Source organism: Palaemon carinicauda, chromosome 33, assembly GCF_036898095.1.
Source record: "Palaemon carinicauda isolate YSFRI2023 chromosome 33, ASM3689809v2, whole genome shotgun sequence".
NCBI lineage: Eukaryota > Metazoa > Arthropoda > Malacostraca > Decapoda > Palaemonidae > Palaemon > Palaemon carinicauda.
In genome coordinates this window covers 24,114,270-24,140,277 of record NC_090757.1, presented here as the reverse complement: position 1 = coordinate 24,140,277, position 26,008 = coordinate 24,114,270, and the positions used below count along the sequence as shown (strand labels likewise).

At 42.4% G+C, this 26,008-nt stretch overlaps 1 protein-coding gene across 10 annotated transcripts in view; it reads left to right on the top strand.

Moving 5' to 3' along the window:
• Positions 1–26,008, top strand: part of LOC137625895 (fl(2)d-associated complex component-like) — a 184,462-nt gene that overhangs the window by 140,611 nt on the left and 17,843 nt on the right. For all 10 annotated transcript variants that reach the window (XM_068356853.1, XM_068356858.1, XM_068356854.1 and 7 more), the window contains 5 exons: positions 356–580; positions 14,572–14,678; positions 17,286–17,429; positions 17,593–17,798; positions 18,924–18,977. In XM_068356853.1, coding sequence (XP_068212954.1) covers positions 356–580; positions 14,572–14,678; positions 17,286–17,429; positions 17,593–17,798; positions 18,924–18,977 — 736 coding nt within the window. The remainder of the gene's footprint in view (positions 1–355; positions 581–14,571; positions 14,679–17,285; positions 17,430–17,592; positions 17,799–18,923; positions 18,978–26,008) is intronic.

Sequence of the window (26,008 nt, the reverse complement as noted above, 5' to 3'; positions counted from 1 at the left end):
AAAGTTTTGTTTTTTATAAATACATTTAATTCCTTCCAAATTTTATACATAACCTCAGAAGACCTTGGTCAGGTCGTGAAACTTCCTTAAGGGTTTAATTTTTCATTTTCTGATTATGCATAACCTTTACTTCCACCAGCAGAATTTCAGCAAATACTGTACTCCTGGCCCCATTTCATTGTATTTATATCTACTATTTCCTAAATTTCTTATGTAGGAGTGTGAAAGAGAGTTAGCAGTACTACCCGTCATCGAAAATAATGCCTTTTTTTTTCTTGCAGAATGTTTGTTGTTAAATGTCTGTACCTGTATTATAAAGTTGTAGGGCTTGCTAATATTATCGTATTGTATTTAGGAGAGGCTACAGAGATGAGTGGGGTGGTCGTGGCAGTGAGTGGGGAGACCACGGACTTCCTTATCCTCCAAGCAGAGATTTGGGTCCCCCAACTCCTCAAGTGCCTCTTCTTGTACGAAGTGATCACAGCCAGCCGCCACCAATGAATCGTAGATCCAGGAGAGAGCCTATAGAACCACCGTTAGAACCACCACCTCCAACTAACATACCTCCACGACACCATCCGTAAGTTAGTCTTTGGTTAATGCTTTTATTATGCTTTGAAATAATTTTTGTGAGAATGAATTGAATTTTTTTTTCTTCTTACCAGTGAAGTTCTGTATTTTCAAATAAATACACATTCTGTAATTATCGTGATATATAAGCCACATTTATATATCTACCGTATTTCCCGTGTCAAAATATGCACTTTTTTCCTGAAAAATTACCCCAAAAATCACTCTACTTCTTAACACCAAGTTAAAATTGTTATAGGGGAGTTTGACAAACCTCAAACACCACAGTAATGACATACAAACTCTCACAATTGCCAGACATAAAATTTAAGTCTACAATTATCATTCATATGTTATATATGAATTTATTTTGAATACACCTTCCTTAATTAATGAAGGTAACAAACATGCCAACTAATATTATCCAAGCAAACGACGCTAGGATGCATTAGTTGTTTATGCAGTATTTATCTATTTATTCATATTCTATTGATATTTTGTAATAAAGCAATATTTTAGTAATGGCCTTGTTGCACAGGTTCCAAAAGAGAACCTTGAAAAAACATCTCGCTGCAAGTTGAGTGCAGTGCTACCAAGTTAGCTGTAAACTAACTAGACCCGAGTCACACAAGCAGCAGAAAAAGCTGTAAACTGACTAGACCTGAGTCACACAAGCAGCAGAAAAAGCTGTAAACTGACTAGACCTGGGTCACACAAGCAGCAGAAAAAGCTGTAAACTAACTAGACCTGAGTCACACAAGCAGCAGAAAAAGCTGTAAACTGATTAGACCTGAGTCACACAAGCAGCAGAAAAAATATTCCACCTAATGAAATTTCTGGAGAATACTTTATTTGATCAATAATTGATTTTTTTTTATGAAAATGTATACATGAAGATTTTGGGAAATATTACAGGAATTTTAGTTCTCTACTGAAATTTGATCAAGATCATTTGTCAACACTGTTTTCATGTAAACAAATAATTTAAAACGTTATGATGGTAACAACTACGACTGGTTTGGTGGTTTTTTAAGTGAATATTTAATAAAATTGGGATAACAGGTGTACAGCTAATTAATATTATCTAACACATTTCATAATAGAACCAAATTATGAAAATTCACTGTGCCAGTAAAAAATCACTCTAGATTCACCGACTAGGAATTGCTGCTATGATAGGTTGTAAAATCCTCAATTTTTTTCCGAAAGACATTTAGGTATATATAGGGTGCGTCTTACCACTGTAGAGTCTTATGACACGGGAAATATGCTATATACAGTATATTTATTGATTGTATTCAATTTTATTTTATTTCTGTGAACCTCCTCTGATGTTCATATTACTTTGATCTCCGGAGGGATGGTTATGTCGATGTTACTCCTTAAAAATAGAAAAATTACAAATTTTCTTTCCTTCTAATATACTAATGCCTCTAGTAAAAAATGAGTCAAAAGAAGTCTACTAATAATAACATGGTGCACATGTTGTTTCTTCTTCAATCTTCAAGTCAACTTGGAACAACAGGTTGTAAGGTTTTTTGTTTGTTTATTTTTTTTTAGTGGTTTAAAGATGACTTCATCTGGATTTATTAGCAATTGCTTTGTAGTTTTACAAAGGAATAATTTTTGAGTGGTCCTGATCTGCTTTCTGTTTGGGACTGTCTTGAGTCAGGGACATTTTTTTTTTCATTTAGAAATTCTTTACATCGAGTATGAAGGCCTCAGTTCATCTTTGAAAAGTACCATATTTCCCGTGTCATAAGATGCACCTTTTTTCACGAAAAATTACCCCCAAAATCACCCTGTGTCTTAACACTAAGAAAAAGTTGTAAAGGGGAGTTTGACACACCTCAAACACCAAACTATTGACTTAAAAGCACTCAAACTCACGAGAGATAGAATATAATCCTACAATTATCATTCATATAATATAAATTCATTCATTTTTAAAATGCACTTCATTTAATGAAGTTCAGTAGCAAATTATTTTTTTTCTTTTTTTGGTAATCAGCTGATGACTCGCTAACCCCCCTTCCACAAGTAAACATGCCAACTAGTGGTCTCGTAGCAGATGACATGACACTATGACATAGTTGTTTATTGAGTATATATCTATTTTCTCATATTTTGTTGATATATTGTAATAAAGCAATATATTGATAATGACTTTGTTGCCCGAGTTCCGAAATAATACAAACACACAGTTGCTGAATACGTCTTTGGAAAAAAACTTCCGTTAATTGAGTGCAGTATTACTAAGTTAGCAGAAAAGTAACTAGACCTATAATCACATAAACAGTAGCGAAAGTATTCCACCTAAAAGAATTTATAGATTTCTATAATCAATAACTACATTTTGTGTGAATATTTATAGGGTATATGAGGAATTTTGGAAATATCACTAGAATTTTACATCTTTACCAAAATTTTATAAAGAACCTTTGGCAACGCTGCTTTCATGTAAACAACACTGGAAACTTCAAGCACATGAGTAAACGTGTAGTTGTGGTGGAAACTACAACTGATTTAGTTGTTTCTTATAAGAATATGTAATAGAATTGGGATAATCAGCATATAGCTAATAAATATTAACTTGAACATTTCATAATACACCCAAAATAAGAAAAGTTACTGTGCTAGACAATAATCATGCAAGAGTCGCTGACCATGGATTTTCTAAAACTGCTTTCCTAATTAAAGGGTGCGTCTTACCACTTGTAGCGTCTCATCACACGGGAAATACGGTATGTTTCATGTTTGCTGATGAGATTAAAGCTCAAAGCATGAAATAAAGGGGAAATCTGGAAAAGATTAGACCAGTTGGTTTTAAGGAATGTTGATGATAATGCCACTCCAGCCTTTGACTCTGCTACAGTTGAAATGAATTTGGTTTTGATAGTCATGAGCTTATAAAGCTTTCAACATCATTAACTTCTTTTGTGGAACGTCTTAGATTAAAATTAAAATTTTAGGCTTAACCGGGCCTGTTTTAAACTTTAGCCTAACTCCTCAAATGGATCATAGTGGTTCCAGTGCAGCAATCAGCAAGGGCTGTAATATACACGGCACATTCCAGACTCGAAATCCTTTTGTAGAACTTTTTGAAGAGCCTCCATTTTTTATTTATTTGAGACATTCACCATTCTATCTCTAGTTAGTCTGCAAAACCACTGCAACTTCTGCTGTGAAACCCTAGCCTTTCTGCATTTCTAGCCAGTCTTTTAGACTACTAGATATGAGGTAGAATGCCAAGATGGTACCTTGGATCTATTTACTGTATCTCCCCTCACACTAAAGTAAGTGCCACAAAACAACCGCTTATCCTTTATGTGCCAAGATGGTAGTCTGGATCATATATCACTCCTCTTGATGAAATATGGGCACCATAACAATTTATTAGTGTATCTATGACTTGGCAAATTGTATTATTCCCATAGACCAAAAGTATTGCCTTTTGAATTAATCTAGATCCAAATTTAAGGAACATTTTTAAAATTAGTGTTCATGGTATAGGAAGTATAACTACATCTCAAATTTTGACTAAAATCTTTCTTTGGAAAGGGTTTTAGAAGCGCTCGGTGTCGTACCGAATAGGTATTTGTTGAACATTATCTTGAAGAGCCCTGGTTTATATGGCACAATTGCTGGGGTTTAAGTCCTGTTGTGGCTGCAGAGGGATGTGACCTGATAACATTGTGAATTTGATTTATTAGTTTGGTAGATTTTGACTTTGGGGTTGTGATCTAGTAATCTCTTGAATTTAATTTGTTGGTTTTTTGTAAATTTTACATGAATCAGATTTTTACAGTTAGGCAGATATGCGAGAAATATTTAGCAAAAGGTAAGGAGGTGTATGTTGCGTTTATGGATCTGGAGAAAGCATATGATAGAGTTGATAGGGAAGCAATGTGGAATGTGATGAGGTTATATGGAGTTGGTGGAAGGTTGTTGCAAGCAGTGAAAAGTTTCTACAAAGGTAGTAAAGCATGTGTTAGAATAGGAAATGAAGTGAGCGATTGGTTTCCGGTGAGAGTGGGGCTGAGACAGGGATGTGTGATGTCGCCGTGGTTGTTTAACTTGTATGTTGATGGAGTGGTGAGAGAGGTGAATGCTCGAGTGCTTGGACGAGGATTAAAACTGGTAGACGAAAATGATCATGAATGGGAGGTAAATCAGTTGTTGTTTGCGGATGATACTGTACTGGTAGCAGACACAGAAGAGAAGCTTGACCGATTAGTGACAGAATTTGGAAGGGTGTGTGAGAGAAGGAAGTTGAGAGTTAATGTGGGTAAGAGTAAGGTTATGAGATGTACGAGAAGGGAAGGTGGTGCAAGGTTGAATGTTATGTTGAATGGAGAGTTACTTGAGGAGGTGGATCAGTTTAAGTACTTGGGGTCTGTTGTTGCAGCAAATGGTGGAGTGGAAGCAGATGTACGTCAGAGAGTGAATGAAGGATGCAAAGTGTTGGGGGCAGTTAAGGGAGTAGTAATAAATAGAGGGTTGGGCATGAATGTAAAGAGAGTTTTATATGAGAAAGTGATTGTACCAACTGTGATGTATGGATCGGAGTTGTGGGGAATGAAAGTGATGGAGAGACAGAAATTGAATGTTTTTGAGATGAAGTGTCTAAGGAGTATGGCTGGTGTATCTCGAGTAGATAGGGTTAGGAACGAAGTGGTGAGGGTGAGAACGGGTGTAAGAAATGAGTTAGCGGCTAGAGTGGATATGAATGTGTTGAGGTGGTTTGGCCATGTTGAGAGAATGGAAAATGGCTGTCTGCTAAAGAAGGTGATGATTGCAAGAGTTGATGAGAAGTACAAGAGGAAGGTCAAGGTTTGGGTGGATGGATGGTGTGAAGAAAGCTCTGGGTGATAGGAGGATAGATGTGAGAGAGGCAAGAGAGCGTGCTAGAAATAGGAATGAATGGCGAGCGATTGTGACGCAGTTCCGGTAGGCCCTGCTGCTTCCTCCGGTGCCTTAGATGACCATGGAGGTAGCAGCAGTAGGGGATTCAGCATTATGAAGCTTCATCTGTGGTGGAATTGTGGGAGGTTGGGCTGTGGCACCCTAGCAGTACCAGCTGAACTCGGTTGAGTCCCTGGTTAGGCTGGAGGAACGTAGAGAGTAGTCCCCTTTTTGTTTTGTTTCTTTGTTGATGTCGGCTACCCCCCAAAATTGGGGGAAGTGCCTTGGTATATGGATGGACATGTAGGTCCACAGTAATTAAGTTTTTTGTTATATGTACTGTATGAGTAATTAGGTGATAGAGTAATGTTTAGAAATATCAATCTGAAGTTTAGAATACAGTACCCAAAAATGTAGACTATAAGTAAGTCTAAGTCATTATTGAATTGATTATGGGAAACTTACATTCCATATCTCTCTCCATCACTGGCTATCCTCCACTTCTAGAGTGTGGTATTCAGCATTGTGAACATCAGGGTAGGTTCATGGAAATAATGGAAGTTTGATGATGAAATTTTTTATTTTTGTACTTGTATACATGCCCAACATCCTCCCCACTAACTAATGGTATCAAAAGAATGTTGTTATCAGTAGACATAGATAGTCTCACTGTTTACTAGAGGCATTAGAATATTGGAAATGAAAAGGGTAATTTTTCAATTTTTAAGGGGTAAGATCAACATAACTATGGTCTGGACATAGAAAGCAATATGAATGTCAGGTGAGTATAAAAATAAATTATACATTTAATTTTTTTTTCTATCATTATGAGAAATACAACATAAAGATTCTCTGACTAATCAGTGTATTAGTAACCATAGTGGTTAATATTTATTTTTAATGTTGGGATTTGATAATTGTTGCAGTGATGAGTGAATCTGATTTTTAAAGATTTTTAATTATACATTAAGTACTTAGCTATCTATGATGGCTCCAGATGACCTCACCAGCCCCAGTGCCTGGGTTATCGCCTGTTTTTGACAGTTCATTTCAATGCAATATGATACTTGTTGTTTAAAGCAACTTATTGTTAGCTTGTAGGTTAAATTTGTACTCTTAACTTTGTCAGATGAAGTACATTAGAAATACAGTACTTTCTATCTTAAAGGGCATGACTCTTCCCAATTAAAACAATGTTATTTTTTAAATATTTAACTTAGCCGGTGAATATATAGCTGCAACTCTGTTGCTCGACAGACAAAAAACTGTACAAAAAAAACTCGCCAGCGATCGCTATACAGGTTGCGGGTGTGCCCATCAGCGCCATCTGTCGGCCAGATACCAAGCTCCATGTAAACAAAGACTCAATTTTCTCTCTGTCGACGTGTCGACAAGACGTACTTTACTCGCTGTTGCTAACTGGAGTTTTTCACATCATCTTTGGTGAAGTACTATATTCTGGTTTTGAGCTTTCGCTGTGCAGGGTTTTTCTTCAAATAAATCCTTGAACTCTTTTTTTGTATCGGATTCATTGTTGATGACTTAGATCGTTTTTTGGAATTTTCCCTTGACCAATTCAAAATGGCTGACCTTTCACAAGTTCCCAAGTTTAGAAAATGCAATGCTAGGGACTGTTCTAGGCGTCTTTCGAAGGCTTCTCTCGACCCTCACACTATTTGTTCCAATTTTCGGGGTAAAACCTGTCAATTGGAAGATCGGTGTGAGGAGTGCGTGGGCCTTTCGGAATTCGATTTTATCAAATTGGAAAAGTACACACGCAGGCTAGAGAGAGATAGAATTAGGAGAAGTTCTTCTAGGTCTATTGATATTTCCTCTCCTCATGCCCCACAACCTATTCCTTCCCCTGTAGTGGTTGTTCCTAACCCCCCTCCTAGCACTCAGGAACCATCGATGGCTGACATGATGCGTGCCATCCATGCCCTGGGGGAGAGAGTTGAGTCCCTTGCAAGTGACCGCAATCAACTCATGGCGGATGTTAAGGAGCTTAAGTGCCAAAGTGCCGCGGGAAGTGAGAAAGTGCCAAGTGAAAGTGTTGTGAACAGTGTTGCGCTTGAGGGTTCGTCTGTTCGTGCCTGTCGTCCTCCTAGTCCGGGACCTCTTGCAAGCTCCCAAGTCCAGGGGAGAAGCAATGTCGCACGACGCATGGGTTCGAGAGGCTTTAATCAGCGAACAGACGTTCCCTCCATGGTATCAGGCGTATCTCCCCAAGATCGCCCCTACCTACGTAAGACGAGAGAGCCCGTTTATACCTCGTCGTCTGAAGGTGTTTCTCGTAAGAAACTTTGGACCAAGGTCTCACGACCTTTAAAGCGTAAATCGGTCCCTTCAGGACAAGTCCAACGTCCCGGTTGTAGCCACTGGGTCAGTTCGGACTCGTTGCCGTCATATGATGACTGCTCACCGCCTAAGAGAGGCAAAGCGGTACCGCTTCAGGCACTAACACCGTCTGTCGCCGCACCTGCTCCCGTAGACCCTAAATGGGCCTTGCTGCAAGACATGCAGTCCAAGCTTACATCTTTGATGCAGGACTTTCATGCGGAGAAGGTTGCTACCGTACCTTCTGGCCAACAACCTTCCAAGCGATTGGTTGTGCGTCCTGTTGACGCTGAGGTAACCTTCTCGCGTCTACCAGTTGAGGTGGTTCCTCCACCGATGCGATCCAGTGTGGGTTGCCAGCCGCACGTTGACGTTAAGCGACGCACGGAGGTGGTTGTTGACGTTCAGGACGTTCAATAACCATCAGAGGTGACTTGTTTTGACGCGGTGCGTCAACCTCCGCAACCCGGTGTGGTTTCCACTGCTCAACCCAGTCGGTCTAGACAGTCTCGGGTGGACGCTGTGCGTCCTCGCGCTCCCATGGTTGTTGACAGTTCACAGACTGTGCAGCAGTTCCATGATGTTGCGTCCGGCTCCGTCACGCATGCACCAGTGCGACCGGACTCAGCGAACCAGACGTTGCCCACTCCGTTGCCGTTTCCTCATCAGTTTTCGGATGAGGAACTTTCTGATGAGGATGTTGCTGAACATCAAGACGATCAACAGTCAGAACTGGACGAGCCTAAGTCAACTCAACCCTCTTTGGACTTTAGAAAAGTCTTGGCTGTATTCAAAGAGTTGTTTCCTGACCAGTTTATTTCTGTGGCTCCTCGTTCTCCGCCGTCAGAGTTTGTATTAGGCATGCCTTCTACCGCACCTGCCTTTACTAGACTCGTCCTCGCACGCTCGTCTAAGAGAGCTTTGCGGCTGATAGGAGACTGGTTAGAGTCCAAGAAGAGTTTAGGGAAGACAGCATTTGCCTTTCCCCCATCTAAACTCTCTTCTAGATCGAGCGTCTGGTATGCCACGGGAGAAGTTCTCGGCTTGGGAGTTCCTGCCTCTGCCCAGGGCGACTTCTCAAGTCTTGTAGACTCTCCCCGCCGCCTTGCCATGAGACGCTCGAAGATTTGTTGGTCACCATCGGACCTGGACCACCTTATGAAAGGGATCTTTAGGGCTTTCGAAGTCTTTAACTTTTTAGACTGGTGCTTAGGAGCCCTGAGCAGGAAAATCTCTTCGACAGATAAAGATATTTCGTTGCTCATTATGTCCTGCATGGACAAGGCCGTCCGTGATGGGTCCAATGAGCTTGCTGCCTCATTCACGTCCGGAGTCCTGAAAAAGCGAGAGTCTCTCTGCTCGTTCCTGTCTGCTGGAGTTACACCATGCCAGAGATCGGAACTTCTCTTTGCTCCCCTTTCCAAGTGCCTGTTTCCAGAATTCTTGGTAAAGGAAATTGCTGCTTCGTTGGTGCAGAAGGACACTCACGATCTAGTTGCGTCCTCAGCTCGCAAAGCTCCCCCTTTGCGTGCATCTTCCGCTAGACCGAGGATAGACACTCCAGCGTCTCGCTTTATTCCGCCCTTTCGTGGCAGAGCCTCCAGCAGAGGAGGTGCTCGTGCCGAAGGGAAGCGAGGGAAGAGGAAAGGATCCAAGTCCTCTAAGGGCAGAGTCTGACTGCCCGCAACTTCAGACAGCAGTGGGAGCCAGACTCAAGAACTTCTGGCAAGCCTGGGAGAGGAGAGGCGCAGATTCACAATCTGTGAAGTTACTCAGAGAGGGGTACAAAATCCCTTTTGTACGCAAACCCCTTCTAGCAACGTCTCCCATCGATCTCTCTCCCAGGTACAGAGAGGAAGAAAAAAAACAAGCCCTGAAACTGGAAGTGTCTCTTTTGCTAGAGAAGGGAGCGGTGGTCAAAGTCTCGGACCTTCAATCACCGGGATTCTACAACCGCCTCTTCCTAGTTTCAAAGAAGACAGGAGGGTGGAGACCGGTGCTAGACGTCAGTGCTCTGAATGTCTTTGTCACAAAGACGAAGTTCTCCATGGAGACCACAAAGTCAGTCTTAGCTAGACCTAAGGGACGCCTACTTCCACGTCCCCATTCACTCAGACTCCCAACCTTTTCTGAGATTCGTTTTCGAAAATGTGGTCTACCAGTTTCGGGCCCTGTGCTTTGGCCTAAGCACAGCTCCTCTCGTGTTTACGAGGCTGATGAGGAATGTGGCCAAATTCCTCCACATATCGGACATGCCAGCCTCCCTTTATTTGGACGACTGGCTTCTCAGAGCCTCTTCCAGTCGTCGCTGTCTGAAGGATCTCAAGTGGACTCTAGATCTGACCAAGGAATTGGGACTCCTAGTCAATATGGAAAAGTCGCAACTGGTCCCATCCCAAACTATTGTGTATTTAGGGATGGAGATTCACAGTCTAGCTTTTCGGGCTTTTCCGTCGGCCCCCAGAATAAGTCAAGCCCTGTTATTCATCCAGAACATGCTGAAGAAGGAACGCTGCTCAGTCAGGCTGTGGATGAGTCTGGTAGGGACGCTGTCATCCCTGGAACAATTTGTGTCACTAGGAAGACTACACCTCCGTCCTCTTCAATACCATCTAGCTTTTCACTGGAAAAAGGACAAGACGCTAGAAGCGGTCTCGATCCCGATTTCCGAAAAGATGAAGTCTTGTCTGACTTGGTGGAAGATCAATATCAACCTAAGAGAGGGTCTTCCCCTGGCTGTTCAGACTCCCAACCACGTTCTCTTCTCGGACGCATCGGACGTGGGCTGGGGCGGGACACTAGACGGTCGGGAATGCTCAGGACTGTGGAACTCTAGTCAGAGGAGCATGCATATCAACTGCAAGGAGCTGTTGGCAGTACATCTGGCCTTGAAAAGCTTCAAGTCTCTCCTTCGAGGCAAAGTGGTGGAAGTAAACTCAGACAACACCACGGCCTTGGCGTACATCTCCAAACAAGGAGGTACCCACTCACTGACGTTGTACGAGATCGCAAGGGACCTGCACATCTGGTCAAAAGGTCAAGACATCTCCCTAGTAACGAGGTTCATCCAAGGCAACTTGAATGTCATAGCAGATTGTCTCAGTCGGATAGGGCAAGTAATTCCAACAGAATGGACCCTCCACAAGGATGTGTGCAAGAGACTTTGGGCCACTTGGGGCCAACCAACCATAGATCTCTTTGCAACCTCGCTGACCAAGAGGCTTCCCATCTATTGCTCCCCAGTCCCGGACCCAGCAGCAATACATATAGATGCCTTCCTCCTAGATTGGTCACATCTGGATCTCTACGCATTCCCACCGTTCAAGATTGTCAACAAGGTACTGCAGAAGTTCGCCTCTCACGAAGGGACAAGGTTGACGCTAGTTGCTCCCCTCTGGCCCGCGAGAGAATGGTTCACCGAGGTACTTCGATGGCTAGTAGACGTTCCCAGAAGTCTTCCTCTAAGGGAGGACCTTCTACGTCAGCCTCACGTAAAGAAGGTACACCAAAGCCTCCTCGCTCTTCGTCTGACTGCCTTCAGACTATCGAAAGACTCTCGAGAGCTAGAGGCTTTTCGAAGGAGGCAGCCAGTGCGATTGCTAGAGCAAGGAGAGCGTCCACCATTAGAGTCTACCAGTGGAAGTGGGAAGTCTTCCGAGACTGGTGCAAGTCAGTTTCTGTATCCTCGACCAGTACCTCTGTAGCTCAAATAGCTGATTTTCTCTTATACCTGAGAAAAGGACGATCCCTTTCAGCTCCCACTATCAAGGGCTACAGAAGCATGTTGGCATCAGTCTTCCGGCATAGAGGCTTAGATCTTTCCAACAATAAAGATCTTCAAGACCTCCTTACGTCTTTTGAGACCACCAAGGAGCGTCGTTTGGCTACCCCTGGATGGAATTTAGACGTGGTGCTAAGATTCCTCATGTCAGACAGGTTTGAGCCGTTACAATCAGCCTACCTGAAAGATCTCACTCTAAAGACTCTTTTCCTGGTATGCTTAGCCTCGGCTAAAAGAGTCAGTGAGATTCATGCCTTCAGCAAGAACATCGGATTTTCGTCAGAAAAAGCCACCTGTTCGCTGCAACTTGGTTTTCTAGCCAAAAATGAGCTGCCTTCTCGGCCTTGGCCTAAATCTTTCGATATTCCCAGCTTATTGGAGATCGTAGGCAATGAACTAGAAAGAGTCTTATGCCCTGTTAGAGCTCTTAAGTTCTATTTAAAGCGTACCAAACCTTTACGAGGCCAATCTGAAGCTTTATGGTGTTCAGTTAAGAAACCATGTTTGCCCATGTCAAAGAATGCTTTATCATACTTTATCAGATTGTTAATACGAGAAGCTCATTCACATCTGAGTGAGGAAGACCGAGCTTTGCTTAAGGTGAAGACGCACGAAGTTAGAGCTGTAGCAACTTCCGTGGCCTTTAAGCAAAATAGATCTCTGCGAAGTATAATGGACGCAACCTATTGGAGAAGCAAGTCAGTGTTCGCGTCTTTTTATCTAAAGGATGTCCAGTCTCTTTACGAGAACTGCTACACACTGGGACCATTCGTAGCAGCGAGTGCAGTAGTGGGTGAGGGCTCAACCACTACAATTCCCTAATTCCATATCCTTTTAATCTGTCTCTTGAAATGTTTTTAATGTTGTTTTTATGGGTTGTCCGGAAGGCTAAGAAGCCTTTCGCATCCTGGTTGATTTGGCGGGTGGTCAAAGTAATTTCTTGAGAGCGCCCAGATTAGGGGTTTGATGAGGTCCTGTTGTATGGGTTGCAGCCCTTGATACTTCAGCTCCTAGGGGTCTATCAGCATCCTAAGAGGATCGCGAGGCTCCGTAAGGAAGACGTATTTATAAGGCAGAGTAATCGTTCAAGTCGACTTCCTTACCAGGTACCTATTTATTTTGTTTTTGTTATTTTGATAACTTCTAAAATAAAATAAAAACTCTTAGCTCATAAAATGTAAACATATTATACTGGTCTCTACCCACCATCCTGGGTGTGAATCAGCTATATATTCACCGGCTAAGTTAAATATTTAAAAATGATATTTTAATTATGAAATAAATTTTTGAATATACTTACCCGGTGAATATATAAATTAAAGGACCCTCCCTTCCTCCCCAATAGAGACGCAGTGGGACGAGGAGAAAATTGAGTCTTTGTTTACATGGAGCTTGGTATCTGGCCGACAGATGGCGCTGATGGGCACACCCGCAACCTGTATAGCGATCGCTGGCGAGTTTTTTTGTACAGTTTTTTGTCTGTCGAGCAACAGAGTTGCAGCTATATAATCACCGGGTAAGTATATTCAAAAATTTATTTTATAATTAAAATATAATTTTGTTTACTTCAAATTCCTACTTTTTTCTTTTTCGATCAATTTCTTTCATTTGAAAGATGATTTTATTCTCTTAAGAGATTTACATTGGAAATATTCTTAGTGTTCTTATTTTTTTTATATCTATTATTGTATCACTGTTTAGATGTCTCTTTCAAAAGTTACTTTTCTTCATATGAAAGTTTTTCATTTTATATATAAGTGAATTTACAGATTGTAGACAATAAAATTATCATTTAAAAAGAAGGACAGTAGTCATAATGTTTCTTCAATAATTTCATATTTTGAGAAATTTGGCTTGAAATGTTTTTTGTAGAGATTGATTGAAAAGACTAGTATGTATAAGTATGGGGTTTTAGCAGTAATTTTCCTCATCACTGTAGGTCATAAGGACATAATCATTATATTTTAGGGTGATATACTGAGTAGTGATTAGCTGGTTTCCTAAATCCATATATATACAGTACATATACCAAATACATACACATGCCAAGATGTGGCTAGCATTATATGTTCTCATCTGCATTTATCGGAGCAAATTTTTACGCTTTTTGCATATTTATAGTCTCTGACACTATGCATCCTTCAACACAACCATAATATAATACTGATAAATAAATAAACGAGCAGACAAATACAAAAAACATCCCTTAGAAAGACGTGCAGAAAATATGTATTTACAACAACATAGAGAAAATAAGGAAACTGATAACCACTTTTTCAGGAAATCATAGAAAATTATGGTGTTACTATATATATATGGGATACTAATGTAAATATCTTTCCCTTGAATTCTTGAAGAGAGGGTAAATGAATAATTACCTTGGTCACAAGAGTTATGTAAAGGACCGGAGACTTTTATTGAAACATATAAAAAGGAATTTTTGACAATAAAACTAATTTTTTTCATTACAAAATCGATTTGAAACATGAATTATAGATGATCTATCCATAAATGCATACTGTAATTGGAATTTCTAACATTCCAAACAGAGGTTGTGAGTGGCATTTCTTAAATGCCAGTAAACACAGCACAGGTACAGTACAGTACTGTATATGAAAAATTATAACATAAGATAATTTAAAATGGTGGGGTATGGTTAGGAGTAATATATTAAATGTAGATGTATTGTACTTGTGGTTAAAGTATTTCTTTTGAAAATACTAAAAATACTGTGAAAGCTCTTCCATAGTTTTATGATGAATATTCTAACATTTAATCATGTATTGCTATCTTTACAAAAACATTAGGTTTTATAAAATGATTTTTTATCTGTCCATGTGTAATTTTAGAAGCTTTGTTTTTATTGACAAAAATGGAAAAAGGGTATTGTATTTACATTTCTTTTTGATACAATAAATATACTTTTATAGGAACATTTAGATGCAGCATTATATGTTTTATTTTATCTTGTATTCCAGTCCCCCTATAGTGGAAGAAGAGCGTGCCTTGGTTCCTCCACGAAGTGGGGATGTGGGGACTCCCCCACCCCAGGAGCAAGACCAGGCACTTATGCCAGGTAATGATGGTAAGATGATCCCCCAGTGTGTCCAGATTCTTCGAGTCAGTCCTGGCTACATTAGCTTGCATGTAGTCTGTTTTTGTTCTGTGGTTATTACTAGGGCATTTTAAAGATTTAGCAAAGTTGTTCTATCTTGTGGGCTAACTTTATCCCTTCCCTTCCCTTCATGCCAACTATATTTTACACAAATTACAGGAATGTTTTGGAAGCAATGGTGGTAGCTATAGAACAGTAGTTTAGGCCACTGCCTTTCATTTCATCCTAGAAAATTTCTATCTATTTTTGAGAGAAATTTGAGGGTTGTGTTAAGTATAATTACTAATGCTTTGGATGAATATCTTATTAAAATGTTTGTGTTTGATTGTGTTGATATCCTCATATAAAAATTACCCATGACTATAGAACAATAGAAAATGCACTGAATTTCTTGATGATATATTCAGTACACCTAACCTCAAGTGCATACAGCTCTATCCATTGCTTGTAGCTTGAAAGAGTTACGCACTACTGGTTTTTAGTGTTGTAGAATTATTGTCTGAAATTCAGTTTCATGCACAAGTCTTGAAAATAGCCCCAAGTAATGTATATAAAAAAGGGTTTGAAAGTACCCACATCCAAACTCTCCTTTGCTAATATACCTTGATTTGGCTACATCCAAGCAAATTGCATTTATCCACATTTGAAACAGGCTTCTCACCTTCTAGATTCAGGTTAGTGTTTTCTTGTTTGACATTGATTATACAGCAACAGTTTCTACATATTAAAAGATGCAAACCTTTTCTTTACATATGCCTTCTGTTAATCTGAATGGGGAAGAATTATGAGGCCATCAGGTAGTAATCTTCTTTGTAACTATTCTTAGTTCCTATTGGATCCATTGTTATCACATTTTTCTCCCTACTGTTAATTGTTTTATTTTACTCATATTTCATTTTGAGTTAATAAACACACCCAAATTTAGTTATAATTGACATAATGTATCCCACGAGAGTTTAGAAAATATAATCAGTAAATCAACTTACCTTTATGGAAGGATTAACTTTTACATCAGTTAGTTATAGAGGATTTACTTTTTGGGGCCAAGTAGCTTTGCAGTCTCCTCTCATCAATAACTGTTTTGTTATTTTGATACAAAGATTTTCACTGGCTCTTTTGACAATATTTATGGCCATATTACCTTTGCCTCAGTAAGTATCTTTTGATTAACTGCACCTGCAATCTGTTGGTCATTTAACAAAAGTTGTTCAAAGCTGATAGATTTTATAGAATTTTCTCATCATTATCTCCTCCTACGCCTATTGACACAAGGGGCCTCGGTTAGATTTCGCCAGTCATCTCTATCTTGAGCTTTTAATTCAATACATCTCCATTCACCATCTCCTACTTCACACTTCATAGTCTTCAATCATGTAGGCCTGGGTCTTCCAACTCTTCTAGTGCCTTGTGGAGCCCAGCTGAACGTTTGGTGAATTTTCTAATTGTAAAAATTCTTACCGACCAATAGTGTCATATTAGCTATTATTGAGAATTGGATAGTTTAAATTGGTAATGGCCTGCCCACCTAGTTACCTAAAATAAGGCATCTGTGAAGAAGTGGTTTGAATCTTTTTGAGTATGTATTAATTTCAAAATGGTTGAGAGTGGAGCACAATCGCTTGAGAATTCTGTGAATAAATTTATTATTGTTATTATTACCTGTGAAATATTTTGAAGATTTGAAAGCAGAATTTTAGAATATTATGTGTTTAACTGCAAAAATTAACTACTTTTATAACCTTAAAGATTTTAAGCGAAAGGCTTTATAATTTTGTATTAATACAGTAATACAATTTGCGTATTTAACTTATGAAAATGTTTTAAATGTTTCATGTCTGATCTTCAAATACAGTAATTTAAGATATTCATTGAATACATAATAATGGGGAAGCTCTATGTGTTGATGTAATAACATAAATTATGGTGGTATGATGTACTGTACCAGTGTATGCAGACTTATTAACCTTCATTTTATACCGAAATCCAGAAAATTAACTGTAAAGTTGAGAATTTAGTATATTAGTTTTACATAAAAAATTATATAAATGAAAACTTACCTTATAGTTTTTTTTAAACTTGTACCATAATGTGGTTTAGTGTGATCCTTAACATGTGTAGAATTATAAAATTCTGAAAAATTTCTAAGATGATAAGATACGATACGATTTTTTTTTTTTTGCTTGAAAAGAATAAGTTATTGATGTTTTTCATGTATACAAAACAAAATAACATCTTAAGTATAATTGTATGGTACATATAAATATAGAAATTGTGTTTAATATTCTTTTATAGGGAGAACTATATGTACTTATCTTGATAAATAACAGAAGACAAATGATTAGCTTAGACAACCATCTGTTATTCCAAGTATCCAGGCAGTGGGAGAAAAGTGTAAACTGATGGTAGTCATTTTAGATTGCAGCTGTGTTGCAGTACCAGTACTTTATTTTATATTTTCTTTATTTAAAGATTTTAATTTTATAGGGTTATCCTTAAGCTGAAATTAAAATTCACTGTTTCTTCTTTGAAAATAACCTGCATCAAGGTTAGAAATAATAATTTGAAAATGTCCATTAGGTGAACTTTGGGAATATGATCCCGGCAAGGGATCTTGGGTACGTCGGGCAGCTGATGCAGCACCGTCCTCAGAAGCAGAATCTCCTGCTAAAAAAGAGAAGCTACCTCCACCTGCTGCAGCATCTCCAGAACCAATACCTGAAGGTAATTTTTGATATTTTGAAATTGTATCTAAAGGATCTTTCAAAACAAAACTCAATTTAAATATACTATGTTCAATAATAGTGATTTATTTCATATGCTATTTGATATCTCATAAATTCTTTTCAAAGTAATTTTACATAATACTTTATTTGACTTACATCAGCCAAGCAACCATCTGAACCAGAACCTGTGAGTGGAGATGATAAGAAGAGAAGTCAATCCGAAGAAAATAGTATGGATGCTTCACCTCCCAAGCGGCAGCAAACAGAAACCCCAGCAGCAACCCCTGGAGAAGCTGATGCTTCTCTACAGGAAAAGGACACTTTTAGCGATATTAGTGATGATGCAGATGATATTCTAAACCAAGAGGTATTTAATGACATTCTCAAGTAATTTTGTACTGTATATGATTTCATCTTTTCAGTTTCTTATTCTACTGCCATTTTGTTTTATCAGTTTGCTCTTTTTCAATTTTAAATCTTTTTAACTGTGGTTTGGCCATGTTGAGAGAATGGAAAATGGCTGTCTGCTGAAGAAGGTGATGAATGCAAGAGTTGATGGGAGAAGTACAAGAGGAAGGCCAAGGTTTGGGTGGATGGATGGAGTGAAGAAAGCTCTGGGTGATAAGAGGATAGATATGAGAGAGGTAAGAGAGCGTGCTAGAAATAGGAATGAATGGCGAGCGATTGTGACGCAGTTCCAGTAGGCCCTGCTACTTCCTCCGGTGCCTTAGATGACCGCGGAGGTAGCAGCAGTAGGGGATTCAGCATTATGAAGCTTCATCTGTGGTGGATAACGGGGGAGGGTGGGCTGTGGCACCCTAGCAGTACCAGCTGAACTCGGTTGAGTCCCTTGTTAGGCTGGGAGGAACGTAGAGAGTAGAGGTCCCCTTTTTGTTTTGTTTCATTTTTTGATGTCGGCTACCCCCCAAAATTGGGGGAAGTGCCTTGGTATATGTATGTATGTATGTTAACTGTAGTTATCAAAAAAAAACTTTTAACTGTTGTGGTTAATTTATATTGATTTCTGTTTGAATAAGTGGATGGTAGGGTCGAATGCTGTTTCACATGTACTGTATGTCATTAGAAATAGGGAAGTGTTTATACTATACCTGTCAGTCTTTTAAGAGATATTTCATGTTGTCGGAGTTAGTCAAGCTTATACTTTTTGTTAAAGTTGAAGTACTAATAGTTTTGGTGTCTTCATATTCCTACAACTCGCTTAATTTGAAAAATATTTTAGTAAACTTTTATACCTTGGCTTCACCCCTATTGATGATTTCTAACTGAAGGGTAGAGTAGATTGTTTAAGAACTGATATCAAGTTTCTTGTAATTGCACAATGACCTAATAAATGTGTATTATTATGATTGTTAACAATACATGAAAGTATTTGATAATAGTTTTGAAATTACTTCTGTCTCTGCGTATTTTTTGATAAATAGATTGTACCGTATGTTGAAATCACTGGAAACTTTTATGCTCTTTCTTACAGGTTGGTGGGTTTAATGATGAAGACAGCCGCAACTTGAGTTCTAGTCAGATGGAGGTAAGTTTTATCTTGTTTTAAGACCTTGTTTAAGGTCATACACAAAACAAGTATAAATTTTCAACTTGAGTTACCAAATTGAATTTAAAAAAAAAATAATTTTGAGCACTGTATTATGGCATAATTTTTATTCACCAATTTTATTATTAACCCTTTTACCCCCAGGCTATTTGGAACTTTCCAACCCTTAACCCCTAAGCCTTTTTTTTTCCAAGCACATTTTGTAATATATATTTTTTAAATTGCTCTAACAGCCTTAATTTTCATCATAGAGAGGTCAGGTTGGTCTCATTCTTTTGGAAAATGCCTGAAATTTCTCAAAAAGTCATCAAAAATATGCAAAAAAAAAAATGTAAATAGCAGTTTTTTGCAAGGACGTACCAGTACGTCCAGGGGGGTAAAGAGATGAGTTTTGTAAAACGTACCAGTATGTCCATTGGTGGTAAAAGGGTTAAGTGAATTGTATACAGTATCTAATTTTCCCTCTGAATATGTTGAACCTGTCATTTGTGCTTAACTGTAGGAAAATGTTTGCATTAGCTTATAGTAAGCAGCACTGTCTTTAACATTGTTGTTAAGACTCATTCAGTATTTGCAGTAATACAATATCATGTTAATTTTATTCTCTTCAAAGCAGGCATATTATGATATGTATTTATACTTTGATATTTGAAAATGCTATGTAGGAATGAGAATACAGCATTTGACAGTTATTTCACTGCTTGGTCTCTTTGATTGGGATATAGATTACAGTTGAATACTGTATTTGCAAAGTAGGTATAGGGAATTTTATTATGACAAAAATTATAATTTGAGTACAGTAGAAGGCAGCATCTTTTTTTTAGGGGATATTTTACAAATATTTCCCATTATGCTTACACCAAAACAGGATTTGTTCCGACACAGAGACTTACCTCGAAACACTTTCTTAGGAGGTTACTGGTAACTCCTCTCAGACGACCAGAGTTTTGTGTAGTTTACCCTACCTCCATGTTCTATACAGTGTCCTGATTAGAGGGAGAGAACGTGACCTGGGGGCAATGCCCGATGAAGGTCGCGTGGCTTTGAGATCGACCCGGCAGTAAGTTTTCTGGTCGCGTCGTGTGTACACGTCGCTTCTCATACTCTGTGCGACTCCCTTTGTGTTTGATTCCACGTGCTTCCCACGTGGTCTGGATTCCCTAGCGTGTGTTTAGTGCCTTGCCTACGTTCTTTTGAATTCGCTCCCTTGTGCTTTCCTAGTGTTTTAGTGCTTTCCCTTTTGGTTTTCTTGTGTCTACGGCCCTTTGTGTTGTGCTATGGAGCACGCTCGCCGTTGTCCTGGGCCTAGAGCCGGTAAATCGTGCGGGGCTTTTCTGTCCAAGCCCGATGTTGACCCACATACGCTGTGTACCTCGTGTAGGGGTAAAGCATGTTCGCCGTTGGACAAGTGTTCCGAATGTGCCGATTGGACCGAGGTCCAGTGGGTAAAATTCGGCACCAAAAAAAAGAAGACGTCGAAGAGGTCCCCTAGGAAGACTAGCGTATCTTCCCCTGCAACTTCAGCAGGAGAAGGGTCAGGTAGGGTACATCCTTCATCCCCTACCCAGAGTAGGGGACGAGGTAAGTCCAGGGAGAACAAGCAGATGGCTCCGCTTTCCCAAGAGAGGGAATTTGTTGGCGATTCTTCGTTTGCCAAGGCAGTTCAGTCGCCCGTAAGTGAGTGTAGTGGGGGTCCGAGGGACGTGGCTCTCTCACATAGGGGCCGCGTCTCGTCGGGGGACCCCATATGGTCTAATAGTGTCCCATTTTCTTCGTCAGGTTCCTGGGTGGAAGTTTCAGGGGCATCAGCGACGGAGGGCGTCGTCGGCAGAGGGGAGTCCCCGCAAGAGGATCCTTTGGCTTGGGACATACCGAGGACTCCGATGAGGTCCCCACTGGACATGGAGGAAGGCCTAAGCGAGTCCTTCCCCTGCTTGGCGGGCCCGTCGGGGTGGTTGCCGCCGAAGACTTCGCTACAGGAGAGTCTCCCCATTCCATCTACGTCAGGGGTACGGCGTAGCCCCAAGAAAACACAGTCACGTGCTAGGTCTTGATACGGGGGTAAGTCTTACTCGTCGGGACGTGACTCTTCGGATTCTTCAAGCAGTGAACGGCGGAGACGCCAGAGGAGGAAACGAGATCGATCTGTGCGGAGGAACTCCCCTTCGCGGTCTCCCACAAGATCTCGGGACAGGATGAGTCCCCGTTCCCCTCCAACCAAAAGCAGGAGACCAGTCTCCCCGCAAGGGACGTGGGTTTTCGTCCCAAGAAACAACTTGAAAGACTTTTCCAGGTCTATTAGATCGACACCTGAGCGAGCAGGAGACAGTCCTCCTAGAAGGGCCTCCACGTGCCGCGCCAGGGAGTCACCAGATGAGCGAAGGGCTGCATCTTGCAGGCCTAAGACCCGTCCAGGAGACGCTTATTCCGCCCAGCGGAGGGAGCCGTCGTCTAGGATGGGCAGCCTCGACAGGTCCCCCCATCGAGAATCTAGACGGGGACGGACACCTCCGTCGAACTATCTCACGGAGGAGCCCGTTTCGCCGAAAAAGGCCTCGAAGAGGAGAGAGACGGCGGACGTCGAAGGTAAAGGGAACCGAGGGCCCCGTCATCACGGCGGCGACCGTGCTCACGCATCGCCCCATCGGTCGGAAGGAGGGGAGGGCGAGTCGTCGGTGACGGAGGACTCCGCGTACAGGAGAGTCCTTGCCTTAATTAGGGGTTGTAACAACCTTATAGAACCCGCCCCTCAGGAGGAAGAACCCTGGACTTCAGGCCTGAACAAGTTCATAGCCGTCCCCGCCCAGAAAAAGTCCTCTCTCTCCCTTCCCGAGGCCAGTAATGTGGGGATTGGAAGGACTCGCATCGATAGGGTCATATCCCGCAATAGCGACTCCTGCAGGGGCCACAGCTCAGCAAAGCTCTTACAGGGTTTGAAGTCGCAAACAAAGTACTACACTTTGGAAAATAGGCCGACCGGTGCTTGCAAGACCGAGGAAACCCTAGACATCCTGTGCCAGGGCATCTCCGACAAGAGGGCATCGTCAGCATCCACCTTCTTCTCCCCTTCCGAGTCGGCAATGATGGAGGAGATGTCTAAGGACTTGGTTAATGTGGCCTCCTGGCTGGATTGGTGGGCCACCACCCTAGTAGGCACCCAGATCCCTACAGACTCCATGGAGCCTGCAAAACGGGAGGCTCTGAATGAGTTGCTGGGGTCAGGTAGCCGCGCCCTTAAATTCCTGACCTTTCAGTCTTTAGCTCTCCGCAAACTGGATCCTCCGGAGAAGAGACGCCCTAGTCAAGAACCTTCCCATTAAGATTCCCGACAGGGAAGCGAAAGCCTTGAAGACCTGCTCCGTCTGGGGGGAGCAGCTTATTCCTTCGAAGAAGGCGGAAGATGTCGTGGAGAAGTTGGCCAAAAAGAGGGAGCTACCTACCCTGAACATAGCCTGCACGACGCCCCGTCTTCAGGAGGCCAGTGACGGAAGCACCCATGGCTGCGCGTTCCGCACCAACTCAAGGAAGGAGGGAACCCTCGTCAGGACAGTGGCCTTCCTCTGCGGTTCCCCCTCGAAGAGGATCCTCCTCTACCCCTCCAACGTATAGGTCTTCATTCTACTCCTCCAGGAGAAGACGGGCAGGCCGTTCCTCCCGTAGGAGATAAGATGGGAGGCCCCCTTCCCCTGCCCAAGCCTCAGGTAGGGGGATGCCTCAGACTCACATGGGAAGCATGGAAGCTCCACAGAGCAGATCCGTGGACAGTAACAGTGCTGAAAGAGGGCTACAGGATTCCCTTCGTGGAAGAGCCACCCCCTCTGGTTCCAGCAACACAGGCGGACTGGTTGGTGCCCAAGGACCTGGCGTAGAGAGCAGCGCTGGACGAGGAGGTCACGACGATGCTGCAAAAGGGAGCCTTAGAAGCAGTGAAATTCCCGGGTCCGGGGTTCTACAGCCGCCTGTTCCTAGTGGGAAAAGCGACAGGAGGGTGGAGACCTGTAATAGACCTGTCAGCCCTCAACAAATTTCTCAGGAAAGTAACCTTCAAAATGGACACTCCAAGAACGGTCATGGCATCCTTGAGGGAGGGCGACTTTATGATTTCTATAGACCTCAAGGACGCCTACTTCCAAGTGCCTATTCGTCCATCGAGCAGGAAGTTTCTCCGGGTGAAGTGGGGTGCCCAGGTGTTACAATTCAAGGCCCTGTGCTTCGGTCTTTCAACAGCCCCCCAGGTATTCACGAGGGTCTTTACGACGGTCTCCGTATGGGCCCACGAACGGGGCATTCGACTCATCAGATACCTGGACGACTGGCTACTCCTTTCATCCTCAAAGGAAGACTTGAAACAGCAGGGCGAAGATCTTCTACAATTGTGCAAAACCCTGGGCATTGTGGTCAACTTGGAGAAATCGCAGCTAACCCCATACAACAGGATGACGTACTGGGAATAGTCCTGGATTCATTACAGGTCAAGGCATTCCCATCCACGGACAGGCTGGACAACCTGGATCGAGTGCTCCTGCCCTTCCTTCTTGGTCGCCCCAGAAGAGCGAAGGATTGGCAGAGGTTGGTAGGACACCTGGTGTCCTTAGAGAAGCTGGTACCTCACGGGAGACAGAACCTAAGGGTGGTTCAATGGAAAAAAGAACATTGGAACCAGAAAAGTTCCCCGGACATTGTGGTGCCACTCCTTCAGGAGACCAGGAAAGCCTTGGAGTGGTGGCAGGATCGGTCACACACCCTAAGAGAGAGGCCACTGTCCTCCCAACCTCCGGAGGTCCTTCTCTTCACGGACGCATCGAAGGAAGGGTGGGGAGCCCATCTCCGGGAAAAGACAGCAAAGGGGACGTGGTCAGAAAGGGAGAAGTCCCTACACATAAATGTCCTGGAAATGAGAGCGGTCCAAGAAGCCAGCAACCACTTCGAGGAGGACATGAGAGGGCAATCGGTGGCCCTAATGTCAGACACAATCGGTGGCCCTAATGTCAGACAATGCAACGGTGGTGGCTTACGTGAAGAAGGAGGGGGGGACTGAGATCAAAGGAGTTGTGCGAACAAGCCCTTCAAATCCTAAAATGGGCGGAACAGAAGGGCATCATCCTGACGGCAAGGTTCATTCCGGGGAAGAACAACGTCCTAGCAGACGGCCTCAGCAGGGCGGGGCAAGTGGTAGCGACAGAATGGTCCCTACACCCACAAGTGGCAAGCTACATTATCCAGATGTGGGGATCCCCAGTAATGGACCTGTTTGCAACAAGGTTGAACGCTCAACTCCCCGTATTTCTTTCTCCTGTCCCAGATCCGAAGGCGGCAATGGAAGACGCCTTTCAGCACAAGTGGGACGGTCTAGACGTATACGCCTTCCCCCCCTTCTCCCTGATAAGACAAGTCCTCAATAGAGTAAGGGCAGCAACCAACCTAAGGATGACTTTGGTAGCGCCTTGGTGGCCGGAGAGAGAATGGTTCGCGGACCTAAGGAACCTCACCATTCTACCTCCTTGGCCTCTGCCCAACAGGTCAGACCTATTAAAACAACCACACTTTCAGCGGCTTCACAGAAACCCGCAAGCCCTTCGTCTTCACGCCTGGAGGTTATCCAGCGACTCCTGAAGAAACAAGGGTACTCCGGCAAGACAGCTAGGATGATGTCGCTGTACCTGAGGAAATCATCCACAGCCGTCTACCAGTCTAAGTGGACGGTATTCATGAAGTGGTGCAGGGACAAGAAGATAGAGCCCTTAGAAGCGTCAGTGCCCGTGATAGCAGACTTCATGGTACATCTCAGGGATAAGTTAGCCATGTCAGTCCCAGCGATTAAGGGAGTTCGGGCGGCCCTGGGTCAAGTCTTTCTTCTCAAGGGCATAGATCTCGGCTCCTCCAGGCATATCTCCATGCTTATCAGGGCTTTCGAACAATCATGCCCCCCTTCCGCCCCTAGAATCCCGAGTTGGGACTTGGCGCGAGTCCTAGATATGCTACGGAAACCACCATTCGAGCCATTAAAGGACATTGATGACAAGAATCTCACGTTCAAGGCGGTCTTCTTGCTAGCATTAGCCTCAGCTAAAAGGGTGGGCGAGCTACACGGACTGTCATTTGAGGTGGAGCACTCTAGGGGATGGAAGGAGGTAACCTTTAAGTTTGTCACATCCTTCGTCGCCAAGACTCAACCCCTCGGTGTGGGATCCGAGGTTTGAGAGCTTTTCTATTCCGGCAATCCTGAATAAAGGAAACCCGGAGGACCTAAAATTGTGCCTGGTCAGGGTTATTAGGAAATACCTTAAGAGAACGGCAAACCTCTGCCCGTCTATTAAGAATCTCTTCGTCTCATGGGGTAAATCGAAGAAAAACATATCCAAGAATACGGTTTCGTTCTGGCTTAGGCAAGTGATCATGCAAGCCTACTTCCTACACCGGGGAAACCCAGGTCTCACATTGTTAGGGGCATTAGCACCTCCCTAGCATTCGAAAAGAATATGTCGGTAGCTCAGGTTCTTCAAGCGGGAACTTGGTCCAACCAATCGACCTTCACTGCACATTATCTCAAGGACTGTACGAGAAGGTCCCTAGATGGTTTTCCATCGGGCCGGTCATCTCAACCCTTCATTCGGTTTGACGGCTCAAGCCCCAGGCTCAATCTAGACACAAGGATCTGAGTTCTATTTTTTCCCTTTTCTCACTTTTCTCGTACTATCAGTCGTCATCAAGAATATCGCTCATTACACAAGTCTCAAATTCAGCAATATCAAGCACAACGAAGACATTGCAGAAGGGTAAGTGTTATATCACACTTAATGAGTCTCTTGTGTAGTTTATCCTAATGTCCATCGGGGTCAGGGGTTAAGGGCACTCCCTCCTCCTAAGGTGTAAGTCTCCTAAGAAAGTGTTTCGAGGTAAGTCTCTGTGTCGGAACAAATCACAAATTTTAAGTAATTTGTATTTTTCCTAACATACTTACCGAGAAACACTTTCTTAGGAGACTTACACCTTAGGAGGAGGGAGTGCCC